A 22,252-nucleotide genomic window follows, 5' to 3' on the forward strand; every position below is an offset into this window, starting at 1 on the left:
AAACATGCTGGTTGCTGCCCTGAATTCAGCAGCGTTGACCCTGCGTTGGCGAGAACGGACAGCAGCAGGCCTGCAAGCTGAGCAGCGTGATCGCCAAGAAAAACTTCACTGTCTGCTCCTTCGAGTAGGTGACCTGTACACAAGTAAGACAATGTGAAAATGTTCATTTACTGAACCTGAACCAAAAAGAATTTCAAAAAACAAACACATAGCACTGGATTTTTTTCACGGGCATCACTCTTTAGCTCTACTTTAACAGCTCAGAGGAGAGCTGCACTAGTTTTTTAAAGAAATAGCGGCAGGAATCATTTTTAACTGGGGACGAATTCCAGTAAAATTGAATATGATGTTGTGAAAATCGTCACGTTTTCACACTTGCTTGTTAATGCATACACTTAGTTGCAGCCTTTTGATTCGGTTTTTTTTAAATGTAGGCTATATATTTACAATAAGACATAGCGAGCCCTTATACAATATCTGTGCTTGTTCAGAAATGTGTACTTTTGACATTTATTTTAAAACCTAATGTGCAGTGAAACGAGTGTGATCCCTTCCTTCCAGGACAAACGGAACAAAAACAGCCAGACAAAAAGCACTTCACTCAGTTAAACTAGTGTGTTTGAATTTAAGATAAAAACTGGATTTATTTTCAATAAAATCTGTATTTTCATGAGCCATGACGTCCAAATCTGCTGAACTAATTAAAGTCAACACTAGATGGCAGGATGAAAGCACAAATGGCTCCCTGTGGAAAAGAAAATGATAAACATTTGAAAGGAAAAACAACAACAATTTAAGACGTGTACCAATAAGGTGTTCGTTTCTGAATAGGAAATAAATTGCAAAATGTCAAATTCCAGAGCTCTTTGTAGTTCTGTATTTTGCACAATAAAAGAAGATTTCCATGCTTTAAACCTCAAGTTTGAAAGAAAGGGGGTTGTGGCAGTGTGTGCGCGCGCGTGTGTGTGTGTGTGTACATCCTTAATAGCACCAATTCCTCTAAATTAAGCTCAGAATATGACATGATTGAAAGCAGGAGAGATACTGAAACGTGTGTGATAAAAGACTCAAACCTGCTGGTTACATGTGAATCCATAAAGCCCAACCAGAAGAGTCAAACACGCCACAAGACAGACAGTCCAGACTCAACGGATAATTGAGGGGAATTCAAGACAGGTGTTGGCGGAGAAGAGGACACAAAGGTGGACGCAAGAGGACCAGGATGTCAGGATAAGAGTACTGAACAGGAAACAAGCTGGAGATAATTCACGTGTATGAATGTGACAAAATAAAAGCACAGGAGTCCTGACAGCAGCAGGACAGGCCATGTCCTCCTGAAGGTTATTCAATATACATTTTGACGACATTATATTCTTATTGAATACCTATACTCCATAGCCTAGAGAGCTCATAATTCCATACCATCCTACCAAAAATATATATTTAATTGAGGTCACTGCTGTAAGCGCCCATATTTTACACTAGATCCTCTCCCAGTTTCACTTTGGATATTGAGGTTTCAAACTTCTCTTTTAGTGATGCTTCAAGTTGTGACTATAGTGAGGAGGGTCTTCATAGTTGCTGAGTCTTTTTATAATGCTCTGAGCTGGTCTCCTCTCTTTGATTCTTCACATGCCACCATTTCACTGTCTAGTTTGTGCTCCCTCGTCTTTGGATCACTATTCCTTCATTGTACATGGTAAATGGATTTCACTTATAAAGCAGTTTTCCACCGCTTGAGCAGTCCCCAAGGCAGTCTACAAAAATACATCTTTATCATTATCCATCCAGAATGGATAGATGGTCAGAGTGCTGGAGGGGATCCTGGCTAGTTATGGGCAAAGGTGGAGGGTGCACTGAACAGGGCTCTCATAGGATAGCATAGCTTTATGTCTAATTAACAAAAAGAATATAAAAAAATATATTTTATCTCCAAACCACTTTTTCAATGGAGTGAATCTCTGATTTTGTTCCACCGTTCTCATGCATATATTTTGGTGTGTTCACTGGAAAGTGAAGGGAAACTCCCCCATCTCCGCAAAAGAAAGAAGTCCTGAAACCAAAGACTTCAAATGAGTTTGTGAACAAACACACACAAAAAATGAGAGAAGCTTCGATGACAGATAATGCAGAAATCTTATTTATTTCTTTTCATGAGCATCAGCCACAAAGCAGTAATGACGGTGAGAAACATGAATGGATTGCCTCGCTGCATTCATGCTTCTGGATGGACTAAACACAGTTCAAACGTCAGTAATGTCCTTGAACGTACGAGATAGCAACGCAAAAATCATTCTCGTGTCTATATATGGATCAAGAAGTTCTTCACAGCACAAGTGCATCTTTCTCCAAGTCACATCCCAAAAGTACCTTTCCAGCTTCCACACTTTCAGACACAGATGATGCTGCAAAAAAAGAAAACAAAGAAAGGAAAAAGATTTGATTAGTGTGGTAACCAGTAATATGATAAAGGCCAATAATGTAATAACTGCCAGCAATGGAATCATTTGTCACTTTGAATGTAATAAATGTAATAGCTTGAAAAGGGTTTAATAAAACAGCATGACTTTGACTGACTGTGCTACATCGTATGTATCCTCAATGAATGAATATGACAGCTGTGCCATCCACTGTCACTATTTTTTATAAACAAACTGCACAATACTTGCAAAAACAGCTTTTATTTCTAAGAAACTTTGTCCGATAAATGTATTACTGCAACTTTGGCTCAGTTATTACATTTTGACAGGATTTTTAAAACAATGCGACACCCAAATGTGATAACTTATCAGATTAATGGCAAAACGTTATTCCGACAATAGGTCACATATCCTATTACACTATCGGCAACGTCGTACGCTATTGACTTCTCATATTATTTGTTGCGACAGCACTCATACAAACTGGCCAATAAAAGCACAAGTAAAGCAACAACGCGCTTACTACCTTTCTGAGCGCGAAGCCACGAGACAGCCTTCATAGAGAGAAGCTCCCACTCCTCCTTTGTGTCACTCTTGAATCCATGAAGCCAGATCAGGGCGAGGATGGTAGCCCACACTTCATTGGTGACCTAATTCACCAAATCAGCAGTATTTCATACAGAATATTTCATTTCATATCTCTTTTAAAGTAATCATTTCAGTGCATATTTCTGACAAAGACCCACCAGTGCAGGTTTTGACTTTTCCACCTCCATGCAGGTCTTTCCCAGAGCAGCAGCCAGAGCTGAATCCAGCAGCCAGCAACCAGACGCCTTCTGGAGGGACACCAGCTGCAGCAAGGGGTCTCTGGGTGGTTGTATGGGGGGAATAACTTCAATCTCACCAACATCTATTGACTCTGAGGGAAGAAAAAAAAACAATGAAAGACTTTGTTTCATAACTGATGCTGAGCTCTATGTGTTTGATTACAGTACAATAGTCAGCAAGATCGTCTTTCAATCTACGGATGAATGTTCAGATCTGTGTGAAATTCAGGTGAATACAAGCAATTAAAAGAAAAAAAAGATGACAAATAGTATGGAAAGTATTGAGTTTGATCAAAATAAACTGCAGCTATTTTGGTACGAGCTCCACTCACAATGAAATACTCCACTGCACCCTCTAGTGGCCACTTTGCCAAATAACAAACAACCAAAATGCAGGAATTTTAATACAATCACAATTCAATGCCACGTTTAAAAAAAAAAAATCAAAGTTCTGTAAAAGACAAAGATGCCTCAAAGTGTGTGCATCACTGAAATATAACATACCGTTATAACGCTCTTCTGATCCTTCATACTCACAGACGTCTGCGCAGTCTGTTTCGTTCAAGAAAACATTTGTTATTAAATGGAGGCTGCAACATACCATAACTTTTACTGATAAAAGTGTTGAGCAGCTTAAATTAGTGATGTTGCTCTGAGAGGTGCTGTGAATAGCTCTGCTTTGTTTCCCATGTGCAGCCGGCAAAGCCTATGTACCATTCCATGAATAGATAAGTTGACTAGTGCAGCTCGTCATCAGCTTCATGGACCTCTATGGACAAAATATTACATCATCTTTACTGTTGCTTAATGAACTAGTATATTTGTGAACTCTGAGTCATAATCCCATATTATAACATCTTATAATTACTGAAACAGTATTATCAGGAGCACAGGAGTGAACAAAAGGCCCAAGGCTTGTTATTTACTCCATAAATATTGAAAATATATATTTACGAAAGAGCTAAGAAAACATTTCCAAAAAGTAAGGTCATTGTAAATGATAATAATAAAAAGAAGAAGAAGTACACACACCCACACACACACACTTGACAAAAACAAATTTACAACTTCAATCTCAGGAAGTCAAACTATTTTCTAGTTGAGCTCCACAGCTTGAAAAAGGTTAAAGGTCATTAAAAAAGATTCTTTTTTTTTTATTTTGTATTTTGTCAGTGAGGGTCTGTGTGTGACTGCTCTGTGAGGTGCTCCAAAAGGAAAATACAGTTTTACTTACATTTCACTGGTAAATGGCAATCCAAATATTCCTCCATTTGCACCATTTGCGAAGCACAGCACATCATTGGAGGCATCATTCCCATAGCCACTGCATTGGGACAAAATGATATGGATGAAGGTCATTTGAGTATCACACAATAACCAGGGGTCTCATTTATAAATCCTGAAAGATGCGTACGCCACTTCCTACGCAAAGTTTGTGATCTAAAAAAAAAGTAAACTTTGGAGAAAGTGCATACCGGTCAGCCAACTTTGGAACTTGCGCATGCACATTTTGGAAAATTGGGAAACTGGCTGCGCTGATGGCGAGGTGGAGAAATGAACCCAGATTCACCTCGCACATTTAATGTCTTCGCATATCATACTTATTGATCCACGTCATCATAAACAGCCAACCTGCAGTGTTCTCGATGCGTTTCTTTAGTGAGACTTTACTACTGAATCAGCAGTGCGATGATCATATTTCAAACGTTCATCTTCAAATATGCTAAGGAAGCATATAAATAGTGCGGTGACAGTCGTGCGTAAAGCTGCACCGTGGACGGGCTGCACCGCCATGGGTTCTGGAACGCACTGGCTCGGAGCGCAGACAGACGACGATTTTCCTGGCCTCCATCTCCTCCATGACTATTTCTCTCTCCGTAAAAAAATTACTTTTCTTCGTCTTTTCTGTCAGGATTCAGCGTCCAATGCCATCGATCAACAAGCTGACTGAGACGTGAAAATACTGACGAGGCACTTTGCATTGACCATGTATAGGTAGAGAGTGGGCGTGTTGAGGGCGGGATTTGAACTGCGCAACCTTCCAGGTGGACTGAGATCTATAAAAGTAAAGTGCACGCAGATGTGCGTACGCCCCGTTTTACCGATTCCAATTGTTTTTTTGGCGCACGCCATTTTCAGCTTGTCGGCGCGCGTACATTTTCATTAGGAATCCTACGCAACGTTTTATAAATGAGGCCCCTGGTGATTGCTGTTCAATGGTACAAATAATTCCAATAATGATCAGTTTTCTATTTCATCCAATAGCTTACAATCTCAAACATGGCACAAGCACACTATACTTGGACATATTACTCTCAAGACAAAAGCAAAACACTTACTCGGTATAGGAATATCTCTGCGCACCAGGGGTCCTTGAGCTGCCTCGCTGCTCTCTCTGTTGACAGCAATGAAAGCAGTGAAGGTGCTACTCACTCCTGATTGGACACTGAGCTCCACCACTTTTTTCTTCTTTGTTTTGCCATCATCCTCTTCCAAGTTCTCTGATTCTAGGGATCGAATCAGAGTCCGGGCAGCCAACCTGTGTATTGTTAATCTGCAGACGAAGAAACACAAGTGAAGCATCTTCTTATGTGAAAAAAACTAAAAACATACGTACTGTATGTTGCTTAGAGCAGACGTTCTAATGAGTGAGCGTGAGACTTGCCAATGAAGGTTTTTGATCCTCTGCTCTATCTTACCCAGTGTCTTCCTTAGGATTGAGACCGAAGTGCAGCTGAGTCTGAGTGGGATTTCCAGCGAGGCTGTACTTCACCGTCACACAGCCTGGTGCCGCCCCTGAGCTCTGACACAACATCACAGTGTGAGTTTCATCTCCACATGAAGACAAGGGTGACAAATACATGCCCACACATCTTCCAGTCAGAGTGGGCTGCTCCTACCTGGCCAGTGAGTTGACCATACAGCAGCTTCCTTTGGCCCTGGAAGATGGTGGTGATTGGTGGAGAGACAACAGTGACGGAGATTCCCTTTGGTAAATCCCATGTGACTGCGATGTCTTCCACAGCCGGTTGCAGAGCGAATCGCAGCGACTGCATCACCTGATGAGTAAACAAAGTTTAAAATATGCATCTTACTTATGTTGGTAGTCAATGCATCCAACCATCCACCAGGTTAGTCTGTATTTTATCCCTCCCCCCCGCCCGCCCTCTAAAGGAAAAAAAAAACCGCTATCAGTGTTGTCATACCTTTGGCTGCATCCTGTCATTTCCCGTGATGAACTGAGCGTGACCTCCTCCCTCATTGGCCAACCCGTTGATGAGAGCAGAGCTCGCTCCTTCCCCGATCCCGAAGGAGAAACACCTGCAACACAACGGCTTTTTTGTTTGTTTGCTTTAAAATGGAGGTGGACATAAGCCACATCACTAATTGTGAGTGTTTCGAGTGTGAGCTCACCTGTGGGAGCCAGAATTCTTCCTCACCAGGTCTAAAACTTGCTTGGTGTTGTCCACCTCCCCGTCAGTGAAGATGAACAGCTAAGATGAAAGATGGTGTAACCATGAAGTCACATGTCAGCCGAACGGCACGCGTGGAACTACCGTGTGTGGCAATTGTCTTTTTCACATGCAAAGGCCAGAAACCGGTTTGGTGAGAATCTGTGTGCTGTGTGACTAAAACTGTGGGGAAGCAAACACTTGGAGCCGATTGCGAAAGACAAACCTGACTCACGCTGGGTGCGAGGTCAGGACTACTATGTTGGTTGCAGCCCAAACACGCCCTTTGAGGAATGAGGAGCTACGCGAGCTGAAAAAAGTGCATGTGTACGAGGACGTGTACTTGTCTCGGTTGATTGGGAATGCAGGGCTGTTTGTAGATGTCTCGCAGCGCCTCCAGGATCTCCGTCCCTCCGAGATCAGCTTCCATCTTTTCCACCTGCTGCAGAGCCTCTTCCAAGGTCTTCTCGCTGTACTCCATGCTGGTACTGCCGTCAGACACACACAGACGGGATAAAAAGTCAGCTGGTCGATGTTTGCACTACACAATGTATTCAGAAGTGTCCTGCACTGTCTGACGTGCTTTTTGCAAAACTTAAAATGGAAAGAAAGAATAAGTTACAGTTGGACTTTTTGGAAGAAAAAAGCTTAATAAGAGAACCCAATTTTATTTTGGGGAGTCTCTTACGGGAAGATGTGCTCAAAGCTGGATCCAAAGCTGTAAATGTTGAAATAGCAGCCCATTGGTAAGCTCTTCAACAGCAGCAGAAGTGTATCCTTAGAGAACATCAAAGAGAATCAAGGTCAGTTTCTGAAACAGGCAGGACCAGTGTCATGCAGGTGATAACGTATACTGAATACCCTGGCGCTGCTTATCCTCGTTTCTTGCTGCCGGCTGCTATTGATATTGCAGTCCATACTTCCTGATCGATCCATCAGGAACACAAACTCTCCAGAGGAAGCTACTGAAGACATGACGGACGGAGGAAACTCAGGGAACAGGCTCACCATCACCACTGGATCACCCATCAGAGTACCTGAGACACAACACAGAGAAAACACCAACAATCTATTTGTTGCTTGGAGGATGAAGACATAACAGTCATTATTACCACGCAAACTAAAAACATTTGCGCTCACCAGGTGCTGCAGAGGCCTGTCCTGCTTCCACCACCGCAGTGGGCTGGTGGGCATCTTTGTAATATATCAGCAGTTCAACATCTCTGTCAAACTTGTGTCCTGCACTCAGCTTCACCTGCAGGTTACAAATACATTATGATAAATGATGATATGATACCTTGTTCTGAGTGCAGAGGATCAACACACACAGCGGACACATCGGCCCACGACCTACCGTGGCCTGGGTTTGTTCTGCGTTCAGGTACTGGAGAGGATCCAGGGAAGAGTTGGACTCCACCTTAGATATGGGACGAGGAGAGGACACTCGAGCAGAGAAAGACAGACTGTAAGGAACCAGAGAGGCTGGAACAGAGGTCACCTGGACCGAGGGTCCTTCACTACCTGCAAACAACATGAGAAACAACTGGAAATGAATCCAGTCCTGTTTGAGTAGAGATTAGTGAAGACAGAAGTTTCAGATAGGACTCCTACATACTACATTACTGTGAATAAATTATATTATAGGACATTTAGCTGAATGTTTTTTCTGTTCCAGCTGGTCTTTTTACCCTGAGGTTGGTAGCGAGGGTTGAGCACAGCAGGCAGGCAAAACCTCAGCCCATCATCAGCCTGCACGGTCAGCTCAGTGACGTACTCCAGCCTGATGGAGGCGCTCTCTCCTGGAGGCAGAGAGCCCACACTCATGGAGAAAATATCTGGACTCTGATCACTCTCCTCCAACAGGAAAGCCTGCTGACCGGAGCTCAGGGCGTCATCATACTCCTCACGAGCCTGCAGGACAGGAGACACATGTGAGCCACGTTCACTCCCACTACTGGATGTTGTACTCAGTACATCTGCTCCTGTTCTGCTCACCTCCTGTTTCTCCTTCACCTCAGCGACAATCTCCTTCTGGCCCACCTTGGCACTGAAATGACAGACGGCAGCATCTCCAGGCAGAGGGAAGACGAAAACCGCCTCGATGGGTTTGTCTTCTTTGTTCTCATACTTCAGAGTGGAGACCAGTGTCGCCACATAGTCCCTCACCTCCAGCTCCACATCAATGCTCTTCAGAGGGACTGATGGAGAAACACACCGTCACAAGCAGAAACATTCAAACACAATTTTCATCATTTCAGCTGTTTACATCCCCACGATAGGTCTGACGTGAAACAGTCAAGATGTCTGAAGTGAAAACTTTCAAGCACACACACACACACACACACACACACACACACACACACACACACACACACACACACACACACACACAAAATTACCTGGTTGCTTCTGGGCAGTCAGCAAACCACAGCAGTTCACCATCATTTCTGAAAATAAGAAGATGTTTCATCACACTTGTGTTTTCACAAGAAGAAAATAATAATGGAATATATTATTAATTTTGTTTAAAATACATCAGACTGTCTAATCACAATTTAAAAAACACAATATCTAAATGATGCCTTTAATAACGGTGTTAAGTCACTTAACTCCATTTGCACATTGCTTGTACACAACTATATTACTTTGCAGAATAAACACTGCAGGTATGTGTCAGTAGAAACTGTGACTCTCTTTACAGTAACTGACAAACATCAGGACACACGGAAGTTCCAGTCATCCACCCGATCCAGCAGCTGTAAATAGACGCCACGCTTTTCACTACGTCATCATTCAATACTAGAATAAAATCAAGAGATCTTACCTCTAAAGATGTTTAGGTTACTGTTCCAGAGACACTTACGGTGCTGGCTCTTCAAATCTGTGCGCAGATTTAATACAGTGACAGTTTTCCTTATTATTTACAAACAGAAAGTAACGCCCATCAGGGGACGCTTGATTTTCATCCACAGGACTACCGGATGGGCGGAGCTACTGCAGTGGAAAACCCAGTCTTGTCTGTCCAATAGCTTCATGTTAGTGAGACTGGATATTATTGATCGAACTACTTACCCGCAGTGTTTACAACAGTAATAACTGCTTTATATCGATTATCATTTTTGTTGTTCCAGAGCTCTGAAAAGCAGCCAGTGAAAACAAAGTGTTAGACCACCAACTTCTTCCTAAATCTTTTCCAAAACACCCCACTGTTTACTTTATTCAAGTTTTGCCTTTGTACTTTTGCCCATACTTTTTACCGATGCATTTCTTGCTCCAGCACACAGCGGGATCAAAAGAGCCACACCAACAGAGGAAAACCAGTCGGCTCATGTCCTCGCTCCACGAACCTGCAGGAGAGGTTGTGATTTCACAAACACGTCGTCCACAGGAAACAGTAGCTCACTAAGTTGTCCTACTGTGGCCTTTGGTGGTTTGTCTCTGCACAGGATGCTGCTTAGTATTGAGAACACTTGAAATCTACTCACTTGTGAACGGCGTGAGACGTCGTTGTGGAGCTGTAATTAAAGCTCAAGGCCACATGAGAAGTTTTTGAGACATTTGACACTTTTTGTTGTGGTATCCTCACCACCTCACGCCTTTGTTTCAATAAACTGTTTGAGGTGAAGAAATCACCATTGCATGATATAATATCACTGTACCATGACCTTTTTCAACTTTGTCAACTGAAGCCAAATTCCCCAGAATGTTTTCTGTGTATATATACATGCGTACATAAATAACTATTTTGGATTCATAATGTGCATATACACGTACATATATACACACATATCCAATGCGCACTCTGCCCACATGACGCACAGTGTGCATGTTCCTGGATACAACACCACAAGTGAGTTGTGACAGTAAACTATTATTCGCCATGGCTGAAACTTTTGGTGTGTCACAAGAGATGAAAAATCATGATGAAGTACGGTGCACGCCTAAGTTACACAACGTATAGAAAGTTGATGCATGCACATACATCTGTGAGGTGTGGCATCTGGAAAAGTTATAAAGAAGTACGCAGAGTGTCGTTGCTCTGACAGACCCCATAAGGACCTTTGTTCATTGTGGGGTGGTTGGTTGATCTGGGTACTATTTTCTGTGGATGAGTTTTTCTTAGTTTCTGGTCATTTACCTGAGGGAACCTTGTTTTTGTTTTTTTTAATTCTCAATCAAGCTTTCATCTCTGGATGGCAGTTTTCTGGAAGTAGTAAAAAGCAGTAAACATCCCAGCGAATGCAAACAGCTCCTGAGCTTGTGGCAGTGTGGTCATGAATGCAATTTGTACGTGTCCATTCGTATACAAATGGGCTGAAACAGTTTTTTCTACAGGTCACACATGAAGCTGTGGACACACAACTGATTTAAAGATTCAAGTTTAATTTCTTTCAAGGTACAAATACAGTGAAAGACTTCAGAGAAAATGTTTTTGAATGATTTTACAAAACCAATAACAGAGGCAACCAGAACTTTCAATTACATCTTAAAGTTGTCACATGAAAATAGAACTCAGGATCTGATTCTGTCAATGAAGAAGTGGCCAAGACTGTAATGAAGGCCTCAGAGTCCCAGAGCATCTTTCTGCACACTGCAGCCCAGAAGAGCATTTCCAGCATCCACACATTCTGTCACGTTTGGAGCTGAAAGAAATGCACACAAGAAAAGCAACCGTGGATTCAGACAATCAACTTTTTCAACCAGAGCACAAGGTTAGATATCCAGATGAATTAATGTGGTCATACCATTCTGAGCCTGAAGCCACAACACAGCCTTTCTGGCCAGAATCTCCCACTCGTCCTTTGCATCAGTGTGAAACTCATGAAGCCAGGTTAGAGCCAGAATGGTGGCCCACACTTCACTTTTCACCTAATTCACCAAAACAACGACAAACATGAGAGACGGATTAAAAACAGAACAAAGTGTCTCATTATAAAATGGAACTGAATCTGAAGACGGTATTGTTTCAGCTGCACCACAAAGACATAAACCAAACATAACCAAATCAACACGAGCAGCATTTACTGAATGTAGAACTACAAATATCGAAGTTCATGCACAAGAATAAACAAACATAAAGAGAAGGCGACACAAGCGAGACTCTCAGGCAGCAGAGTGAGAAGCCAAATGTTCTACTGAGAGGAGATCCGTCTCTGGAGAGTGACCCTTCAAAGTCAAACTGAGCTTTCACCAAGCCATAGTTCTCAAACAACCCAGAGGCTTGGCTATCTATAGTGTCCATCACTGGCTCTTGTTGTGGTAGCAGCTGGGTTGAGCTGTCTTTGAGCTGGAGCTGAAGGATGAACCCCTGAATTTTCCTTCCTCTGACAATGACTCACCGGGGCGGGTTTTGACTTTTCCACCTCTTTGCTCGTCTTTCCCAGTGCGGCAGCCAGAGCTGCGTCCTGCATCCAGAAACCTGAAGCATTTTGGAGGGAGACCAGCTGCAGCAGAGGGTCACAGGGTGGCTGCTTCACAATCGCATCAGCCATCTCTACACCTTTGTCAGGAAACATGGCTGTAGAGGAAAACAACCACATTTTGCCAAACTTTTACATCAAAATACCAACATTTTCTCTATTGTAAGGATTGACTAGAAATAAAGAAGGTGACAGGACACGGCCTTCAAATGTTGGAGAAGTGCAAAAACAAACAAATTCTGGAAGATACGCATTAGGTCCTCATTGTGTATTCATTCATCCATCTTCATACCACCTGATGAAACTGCAGACGATGGGAAATGTCACACACACCCACATCCACACTCTCTGGTTGAGTTACATTTTTACAGCACAGGGAACCAAAGAAGGCCGCGATATCCTTGGTCTGAGTTACAAACATGACGGCCACCATGCAGGCCTTTTGTTTAAAACCTTCTGAGGTCAAAGGTCATTAAAAAAGGTTCCTCATGTATTTTTTTATTTTATAAGTGAGGGTCTGTGTGTAATTGCTCTGTGAGGTTCTCCTAAAGAAAAGTACAGTTTTACTTACTCCTCATTTGTAAAGAGCAACCCTTATCCTTACCCACATCCATAACCTCATCATTGCTCCTCAGTGGAAGATTCATTCCCAGAGCCTCTGCATTGGGACAAAGTGATATGGATGAAGGTCATTTAATTATCACACAATGAGAAGTGCAAAACCACGACGGCCTTCATGCAGACACTCGACAAGGAAATAACAATACTGAATCATGCAGGCAGCAAACAAAGAGCAATCAAATCCAAAATATTTTCAACTTTAAAATTGTCCACGTAACTGTTTTGGAACCTTGCCATTTACTGCACTCTTCATCCTCTCAAGTTAACGAGGGAATTCCAGATCATTTTTTTCAGCTCACTGTTGCTCAATGAATTCAGTGGAAACTATTTTCACTACATTTAGATCAAATTATTGCAGAGGTCATCACTGATGTTCAGTATTTCAAAACAAAGAACTGAAAGACCTGTCAATTCAGTTTTAAAATTTTCACTGTCGTTCTTCAGTTGACAAAAATAGTGAGAGTCAAATATGAAACATGACAAGATTTAAATGTTAAAATTTATGTTCATTCGAGTTTGTTTTTTTTTAATTACCTTTCTGATGTGACTTTCCCGCTGAACAGAAAGGTTTGAAAAAAGAACAGAGAATAATATTAGAAAATGAGCATGAAAGTAAGCCAAGAAAATATCAACTAAACTACTTCCTTTTAGAACTTCTGATCTTCTGAATCGAGCTCATTGATCACAAAAAGCAGTTTAAGCACACCCTGTATAACTCTGCCTTCGAGGAACAAGTACTTTTTTGGTGCTTGGCCAGAGCCGAGGCCACAAGTTGACTGTTTGTTAGGTAAAGTGCGGGATCGCGTTGGTGACAGGATGGTGTTTACTGGTAGCGTGTTAAGCTCTACTATGAAACCATCTCTCATTTCATTGTCATCCACACACACAGATTAGTCACAAATAAATGCTGATGTCTGCCATTCAAAGTGCCTCTGCACCTTCGGGTTCAGTGTCTTGTGAAGAAAAAATAACACTTGGGCACATTATTAGAGATTTAAGCCAAGTTCGCCAACAACCCTGGAATTGTAAAATGGCACAGTCTTCCAGCTAAGCCATGATCGCAACTTATTAGAAGTGATGCCCCGCACATCTTGAAGATTTTATTTTATTTTAGGGTTACATGCCTCATGCCTTCATGAACTCAGTCATGAGCCAGAATTTTTTCAGTGAACAAAATTCCCTTTTGCATTATATGTTACGTTTGTCACATTTCATTGTTCTAATAATTCAAAAAACAGGAAACGTGAGTTGATGTGTTTGTAATCTGATTCCATCAATGTTTGTTGTATTGAATTTAACTTTGTACTTACGCATTTTTGGTGGAGTCTTTGCTTTAGACTTTGACTTAGATACTATAAAAGAAGGACATATTGCCTAAATTAGAGCAAGAGAATGAAGCACTCCTACCAAACACATCGTGCTTTAACCTAAATCTGTACACAATAATATTGTAAGACTACAACTGTATCAAAGTGAGGTAATTAAAGTCGGAAAACAATGTGTCTTGTTATTTAGTGTGGATTACTGTTGAACCTCATTGTTTGGTTGATTGCAAATAAAGTTTGTACTTACACATTTTTGGTAGAGCAAAACTGCTAACTATAAAATAAGGAGGACAAAAATTAGAGTAAGAGAATGAAGCACTCCTACCAAACATATCGTGCTTTAACCATCATTTGACTGCAAATAAACGTTTTACTTACTCTGAGCTAGCATAGAACAGTCCCGTGGCATCAATACTGTCATGATAGAGAGAGAGAGAGAGAGAGAGAGAGAGAGAGAGAGAGAGAGAGAGAGCGAGATATTACATCTCAAAAAATAAAGCCGCAAAACAATGTGTCTTGTTATTCAGTGTGGATTACTGTTGAACCTCATTGTTTGTTTGATTGCAAATAAACTTTGTACTTTCACATTTTTGGTTGAGCATATCTCATCACTATAAAATAAGGAGGACAAAAATGAGAGCAAGAGAATGAAGCACTCCTATCAAACACATCGTGCTTTAACCATCATTTGACTGCAAATAAACGTTTTACTTACTCCGAGCTGGCATAGAACAGCCCTGTGACATCATTCCTGTCATGATAGAGAGAGAGAGAGAGAGAGAGAGAGAGAGAGAGAGAGAGAGAGAGAGAGAGAGAGAGAGAGAGAGAGAGAGAGAGAGAGAGAGAGAGAGCGAGATATTACATCTCAAAAAATAAAGCCGCAAAACAATGTGTCTTGTTATTCAGTGTGGATTACTGTTGAACCTCATTGTTTGTTTGATTGCAAATAAACTTTGTACTTTCACATTTTTGGTAGAGCACATCTTATCACTATAAAATAAGGAGGACAAAAATGAGAGCGAGAGAATGAAGCACTCCTATCAAACACATCGTGCTTTAACCATCATTTGACTGCAAATAAACGTTTTACTTACTCTGAGCTGGCATAGAATGATAATTCTGTATTATCATTCCTGTCATGATAGAGAGAGAGAGAGAGAGAGAGAGAGAGAGAGAGAGAGAGAGAGATTACATCTCAAAAAATGAAAAGAAAAAACAAACACACAAATCGCCCAAACTCATAGAGAGAAGTGGAAATTGGACATACCGTAACCAGGCAATGGAACGTTTCGACGCACCAAAGGTCCTTGGATCGGCTCGCCATCACCTTTGTTGACAGCAATGAAAGCAGTGAAACAACTGCTCACTCCTGATTGGATGCTGAGAGCCACCACCTTCTCCTTCACTCCTGCCTCTTGGTTCCCTCTCGGCTCTCTTCCCTCCATCTCCAAAGAGCGAATCAGAGTCCGAGCGCCCAGCCTGTGGACTGTTAATCTGGAGACACATTTCACATCATGTCTCTAAGCAACGTCTCTCTCGTCAGTCACACTCTTACTTGTCTCACTGTTTTAAACAGCAGATCAAAGTTAGTTGCTTCAGTCAGAAGAGCGCCTGACCGCAACAATAAAGCTATCAAATACAGTATTGACCTGAAGATGAGATGGAATTTTTCCATGAAAATAAGCCGAACAAAGCAGGGATATTATACTTTTACTTGGAACTTTGTGTCATACAGAGTTCTGCATCACCTCACCGGGTCTCAGATACAAGAGGAACAAACTGAATGAGACCCACAGACACCTGACTGAGGCCAACAAACGTTGGGTGCGTTCAATGACATACAAGTGGTCAAAGGAGTTTTTAATGCATTATCTGAAATGACTTGTATCAGAAGAAAAAGTATGGCAGAAGCAGCCATAGTGGAGGAAATGTATAGGCTAATACACAGGTGGCTGTATATGTCGTAATGTACATATGACTGGACGTAACAAGGAAATGCCACTTTAAATAGTCATAGTATTTCAATACCTATTATTCTTTATAATTCTTATCTCATATATTTTGTGCAATGTGAAGCTGCTGTGAAAACTAAATCCTGCTTTACCCAGTATCTTCTTCTGGTTTCAGACTGAAGTGCAGCTGGTTCTGAGTGAGATGACCTGCCAGGATGTACTTCACCGTCACGCAGCCCTTTGCAGCCTCTGAGCTCTGATACGACATTTAGGATATGAAGATCGTGTTATGTTACTGTCGAAGTAACTTGATGAAATTTTTAAAAAAAAATCAGCATGAGTTATTGGAGCTCACACCTGTCTAGTGATTTGGCCGTAAACCAGCGAACGCTGACCCTGGAAAAGTGCTGTGATTGGTGGAGAGAGGACAGTGACAGACACGTCCTTTGGCAAATCCCATGTGATGGAAATGTCCACCACGGCCGGCTGCAGAGCAAATCGCAGCGACTGCATCACCTGAAATATTCAGATGAAAACTGTTTGTAGAAGGCGATTCAGTTTTACTTGTTGTGACCACAATCTCAATGATTGTGTGACGGATTATCTGTGTGTATTGTTGTACTTTTGGCTGCATCCTGTCAGTTCCTGTGATGAACTGAGCGTAACCCCCTCCCTCTTTGGCCAATCCGTTGATGAGAGCAGAGCTGGCTCCTTCCCCGATCCCAAAGGAGAAGCACCTGCAACACGACAGTTTCCTTCTAAAATCAAAATATCTTTTATTACTAGAGCTGCACTCCTGGATCGGTTTTTGGGGGTTTACCTGTGGGAGCCTGAATTCTTCTTCACCAGATCAATGACTGCCTTGGTGTTCCCCACCTCTCCATCAGTGAAGACAAACAGCTGAGAAGGAGAGTTTGGAAAAAAAAAAAACAACCATTTATTAGACACAACACTGGACAGAGCTCAGCAAAGGTCCTGAAAAGCAGCAGGCAGTGTTTGACTATGTGTAAGAACACTTTGCGCTGGTTTGTGCCAAACTGTGACACACAAACTCACTCTGGCGGTATGTGGAGCAAAGCCTCAGGCACTCAAGAGGAGATATTTGAAATAATGAATATTACAAAATAGCACATTCATTGTTGTCACACATTATGTGAAGTCATCCTACAATCTGCAGCCTTATAGAGACCTGGACCATCGTCACTGGTACGACCGGACACCACCAATGATCTGAGCAGCCCGAAACATTCAAGTGTGACCTCAACTATTGCAGCAGTCAAAATCACCCAATAGGGTTAAATAACCAACATTTCCATCCACACACTGGCTGACTAAAACTTACGCTTACATTATAGTCTTCATCCCCCCAAGAAGCTCCCTCTCAATCAGCTTATTTAAACATTTATGTTCCTGCCCTCCTCCACCTTCCCCAGAGACACATCCACCAGATACTGAGTGAGCCTCTTCGACGTAGAAAGACACTTTGAAGGACCCGAAATGTATTTATTATGCCGTTTTCTTCTGCAGGCTTCGTAGCATCCCCCCCAAAGAAACAGCACTAATTAATAGCTTGAAATGCCAAGAATAGAGTTTTTAAGCCTTTCTTGGGTTTCATCACCTGAAGGAGGGATTAAATGCATCGTCTGAGGTTCAATATACACTTCTGTGCCCCCTTTTGAACCTCAGACAAAAAGTGAAGCCCAAATCTTCAAAACAAATTGGATTGAGAATGTTGAGAACCAGGACCTGCTTGTGAGACGACACCTCTCATTGGGTTTGGGAGCAGCGAGAGGAAGTTGAAAGTGAGAAGGATGTCTGGCCTGCTGTGGAAATTTCTAAAGTAAGCAAAACTGAGGAGATGTTATAACTTTGACTACTTGTTGAATTGCTGAAGTGTCACAGAGAGCACGTGGCTTCTCGTACAGTTCTGTGGTGTTCAGCCTGTGGAGCAGCCCTTCTACACAGGTGCCACTGTAGCCTGGTCAGGCTGAGAGGTCTGCGCTGTAATGTGAAGAAACCAGAGACAAAGAGGCAGGACACCTTGTTAGAATGAGTACAGTCTTTATCCCTTCACTGCAAAAGCAGGGATGGAAAATGGATGGATGCAGGTTCTTGTACTGCTCGCCTCACCGCCATTTCTTAGAAGGTGCCATTGTAACAACACACAAGTTAAAGGTGTTATTCATATGTATGTTTAGAAACATAATGCATAAATTGATGAGGTTAATCATTTTCTATTTTTTTTTTTTTTTTTTAATTCAGCCTTTATTTAACCCGGAAGAAATATATTAAACTCAAGATCTCTTTTACAAGGGGGGCCTGGCCAAGAGGTCTGCAGCACATGTCACATCATCAGATTTCAAAATCACTTGAGGTATCTGTTTCAGAAATACAAGAGGTGTATGGTAAAATGTTGTTAAAAAAAACAGTAAAATGAGGTGTGGTCAGTATGAGCTTTGAACCAAACAAGCTTGTCAGCTGCACAATAAATGTGGACACAAGCATGAAAAGTGTTACAATGGAAAAATATTTAAAAGACATTTTGTCCAACCAGCCCAACCTGTCCAGGTATGTGTGTGGCGAGTGCGTACATCTATTACTGTTACAGGAACTGGGAACCTGTCTGAACGCTCACAATGTGGGGACTTGTCTTCATAGACAGAAAGCAACGTGTTGACAAAATAAATGACTGAAAGTGAGCTCTCCATGAAAGAACCCATCTCAGACATGTGGTCTCGTGTACACAATGCAAGTGAAGCATGAAAATGTGCCTGTGTGTGTGTGTGTGTGTGTGTGTGTGTGTGTGTGTGTGTGTGTGTGTGTGTGTGTGTGTGTGTGTGTGTGTGTGTGTGTGTGTGTGTGTGTGTGTGTGTGTGTGTGTGTGTGTGTGTGTGTGTGTGTGTGTGTGTGTGTGTGTGTGTGTGTGTGTGTGTGTGTGTTTGTGTTTACTTGTCTCGGCTGACTGGGAATGCAGGGCTGGTCATAAATATGCTTGAGAGGCCTCAGAATTTCTGTTCCTCCCAAATTTGCCTCCATCACTCCAACTTGCTTCAGAGCCTCCTCCATGGTCTGCTGACTGTACTCCACACTTTTACTGCAATCACACAGACACATGCAAAAGTCAAGGATGCATGTATCTATTTTAAACCAAAGAAGAAAAAAAAAATGACAATATGAATGAGGATCTATTCACGGGAAGATGTGCTCAAAGTGGGATCCAAAACTGTAAATGTTGAAATAGCAGCCCATTGGTAAGCTCTTCAACAGCAGCAGAAGTGTATCCTTAGAGAACATCAAAGAGAATCAAGGTCAGTTTCTGAAACAGGCAGGACCAGTGTCATGCAGGTGATAACGTATACTGAATACCCTGGCGCTGCTTATCCTCGTTTCTTGCTGCCGGCTGCTATTGATATTGCAGTCCATACTTCCTGATCGATCCATCAGGAACACAAACTCTCCAGAGGAAGCTACTGAAGACATGACGGACGGAGGAAACTCAGGGAACAGGCTCACCATCACCACTGGATCACCCATCAGAGTACCTGAGACACAACACAGAGAAAACACCAACAATCTATTTGTTGCTTGGAGGATGAAGACATAACAGTCATTATTACCACGCAAACTAAAAACATTTGCGCTCACCAGGTGCTGCAGAGGCCTGTCCTGCTTCCACCACCGCAGTGGGCTGGTGGGCATCTTTGTAATATATCAGCAGTTCAACATCTCTGTCAAACTTGTGTCCTGCACTCAGCTTCACCTGCAGGTTACAAATACATTATGATAAATGATGATATGATACCTTGTTCTGAGTGCAGAGGATCAACACACACAGCGGACACATCGGCCCGCGACCTACCGTGGCCTGGGTTTGTTCTGCGTTCAGGTACTGGAGAGGATCCAGGGAAGAGTTGGATTCCACCTTAGATATGGGACGAGGAGAGGACACTCGAGCAGAGAAGGACAGACTGTAAGGAACCAGAGAGGCTGGAACAGAGGTCACCTGGACCGAGGGTCCTTCACTACCTGCAAACAACATGAGAAACAACTGGAAATGAATCCAGTCCTGTTTGAGTAGAGATTAGTGAAGACAGAAGTTTCAGATAGGACTCCTACATACTACATTACTGTGAATAAATTATATTATAGGACATTTAGCTGAATGTTTTTTCTGTTCCAGCTGGTCTTTTTACCCTGAGGTTGGTAGCGAGGGTTGAGCACAGCAGGCAGGCAAAACCTCAGCCCATCATCAGCCTGCACGGTCAGCTCAGTGACGTACTCCAGCCTGATGGAGGCGCTCTCTCCTGGAGGCAGAGAGCCCACACTCATGGAGAAAATATCTGGACTCTGATCACTCTCCTCCAACAGGAAAGCCTGCTGACCGGAGCTCAGGGCGTCATCATACTCCTCACGAGCCTGCAGGACAGGAGACACATGTGAGCCACGTTCACTCCCACTACTGGATGTTGTACTCAGTACATCTGCTCCTGTTCTGCTCACCTCCTGTTTCTCCTTCACCTCAGCGACAATCTCCTTCTGGCCCACCTTGGCACTGAAATGACAGACGGCAGCATCTCCAGGCAGAGGGAAGACGAAAACCGCCTCGATGGGTTTGTCTTCTTTGTTCTCATACTTCAGAGTGGAGACCAGTGTCGCCACATAGTCCCTCACCTCCAGCTCCACATCAATGCTCTTCAGAGGGACTGATGGAGAAACACACCGTCACAAGCAGAAACATTCAAACACAATTTTCATCATTTCAGCTGTTTACATCCCCACGATAGGTCTGACGTGAAACAGTCAAGATGTCTGAAGTGAAAACCTTCAAGCACACACACACACACACACACACACACACACACACACACACACACACACACACACATTACCTGGTTGCTTCTGGGCAGTCAGCAAACCACAGCAGTTCACCATCATTTCTGAAAATAAGAAGATGTTTCATCACACTTGTGTTTTCACAAGAAGAAAATAATAATGGAATATATTATTAATTTTGTTTAAAATACATCAGACTGTCTAATCACAATTTAAAAAACACAATATCTAAATGATGCCTTTAATAACGGTGTTAAGTCACTTAACTCCATTTGCACATTGCTTGTACACAACTATATTACTTTGCAGAATAAACACTGCAGGTATGTGTCAGTAGAAACTGTGACTCTCTTTACAGTAACTGACAAACATCAGGACACACGGAAGTTCCAGTCATCCACCCGATCCAGCAGCTGTAAATAGACGCCACGCTTTTCACTACGTCATCATTCAATACTAGAATAAAATCAAGAGATCTTACCTCTAAAGATGTTTAGGTTACTGTTCCAGAGACACTTACGGTGCTGGCTCTTCAAATCTGTGCGCAGATTTAATACAGTGACAGTTTTCCTTATTATTTACAAACAGAAAGTAACGCCCATCAGGGGACGCTTGATTTTCATCCACAGGACTACCGGATGGGCGGAGCTACTGCAGTGGAAAACCCAGTCTTGTCTGTCCAATAGCTTCATGTTAGTGAGACTGGATATTATTGATCGAACTACTTACCCGCAGTGTTTACAACAGTAATAACTGCTTTATATCGATTATCATTTTTGTTGTTCCAGAGCTCTGAAAAGCAGCCAGTGAAAACAAAGTGTTAGACCACCAACTTCTTCCTAAATCTTTTCCAAAACACCCCACTGTTTACTTTATTCAAGTTTTGCCTTTGTACTTTTGCCCATACTTTTTACCGATGCATTTCTTGCTCCAGCACACAGCGGGATCAAAAGAGCCACACCAACAGAGGAAAACCAGTCGGCTCATGTCCTCGCTCCACGAACCTGCAGGAGAGGTTGTGATTTCACAAACACGTCGTCCACAGGAAACAGTAGCTCACTAAGTTGTCCTACTGTGGCCTTTGGTGGTTTGTCTCTGCACAGGATGCTGCTTAGTATTGAGAACACTTGAAATCTACTCACTTGTGAACGGCGTGAGATGTCGTTGTGGAGCTGTAATTAAAGCTCAAGGCCACATGAGAAGTTTTTGAGACATTTGACACTTTTTGTTGTGGTATCCTCACCACCTCACGCCTTTGTTTCAATAAACTGTTTGAGGTGAAGAAATCACCATTGCATGATATAATATCACTGTACCATGACCTTTTTCAACTTTGTCAACTGAAGCCAAATTCCCCAGAATGTTTTCTGTGTATATATACATGCGTACATAAATAACTATT

The 22,252-nt window shown here is 42.3% G+C and overlaps 1 protein-coding gene across 1 annotated transcript; it reads right to left on the minus strand.

Moving 5' to 3' along the window:
• Positions 1-2,114: 2,114 nt before the first annotated feature.
• Positions 2,115-21,463, minus strand: LOC308107366 (uncharacterized protein). Its single transcript, XM_080459686.1, has 43 exons — positions 21,332-21,463; positions 20,907-20,954; positions 20,518-20,720; positions 20,211-20,433; positions 19,877-20,043; positions 19,663-19,777; positions 19,384-19,559; positions 19,211-19,299; positions 18,967-19,111; positions 16,838-16,917; positions 16,640-16,754; positions 16,375-16,533; positions 16,170-16,273; positions 15,333-15,559; positions 15,160-15,198; positions 14,781-14,816; positions 14,444-14,479; positions 14,313-14,339; positions 14,051-14,092; positions 13,275-13,295; positions 12,724-12,777; positions 12,039-12,217; positions 11,445-11,568; positions 11,267-11,342; positions 9,524-9,612; positions 9,099-9,146; positions 8,695-8,897; positions 8,388-8,610; positions 8,054-8,220; positions 7,840-7,954; positions 7,561-7,736; positions 7,388-7,476; positions 7,043-7,187; positions 6,662-6,741; positions 6,454-6,568; positions 6,148-6,306; positions 5,947-6,050; positions 5,587-5,801; positions 4,482-4,571; positions 3,752-3,799; positions 3,167-3,339; positions 2,947-3,070; positions 2,115-2,405 (listed from the first exon to the last, which is right to left on the minus strand). Exons 2-43 carry the CDS (start codon positions 20,950-20,952, stop codon positions 2,326-2,328), a joined length of 4,926 nt encoding a protein of 1,641 aa, XP_080315812.1. The 5' UTR covers positions 20,953-20,954; positions 21,332-21,463; the 3' UTR covers positions 2,115-2,325.
• Positions 21,464-22,252: the final 789 nt, after the last annotated feature.

This window comes from Lipophrys pholis (genome assembly GCF_963383615.2).
Source record: "Lipophrys pholis genome assembly, chromosome: 3".
Classification (NCBI taxonomy): Eukaryota; Metazoa; Chordata; class Actinopteri; order Blenniiformes; family Blenniidae; genus Lipophrys; species Lipophrys pholis.

Bases quoted from the DNA above. Each gene is read 5' to 3' on its own strand.
- LOC308107366 (XM_080459686.1), bottom strand. From the start codon at position 20,952: ATGATGGTGAACTGCTGTGGTTTGCTGACTGCCCAGAAGCAACCAG. The intron at 20,434-20,517 runs GTGAGCAGAACA...CCTGTCCTGCAG, and splicing joins AGGTGAAGGAGAAACAGGAG to GCTCGTGAGGAGTATGATGA. The intron at 12,778-13,274 runs GTAATTAAAAAA...GTCCCAATGCAG, and splicing joins GGGAAAGTCACATCAGAAAG to AGGCTCTGGGAATGAATCTT.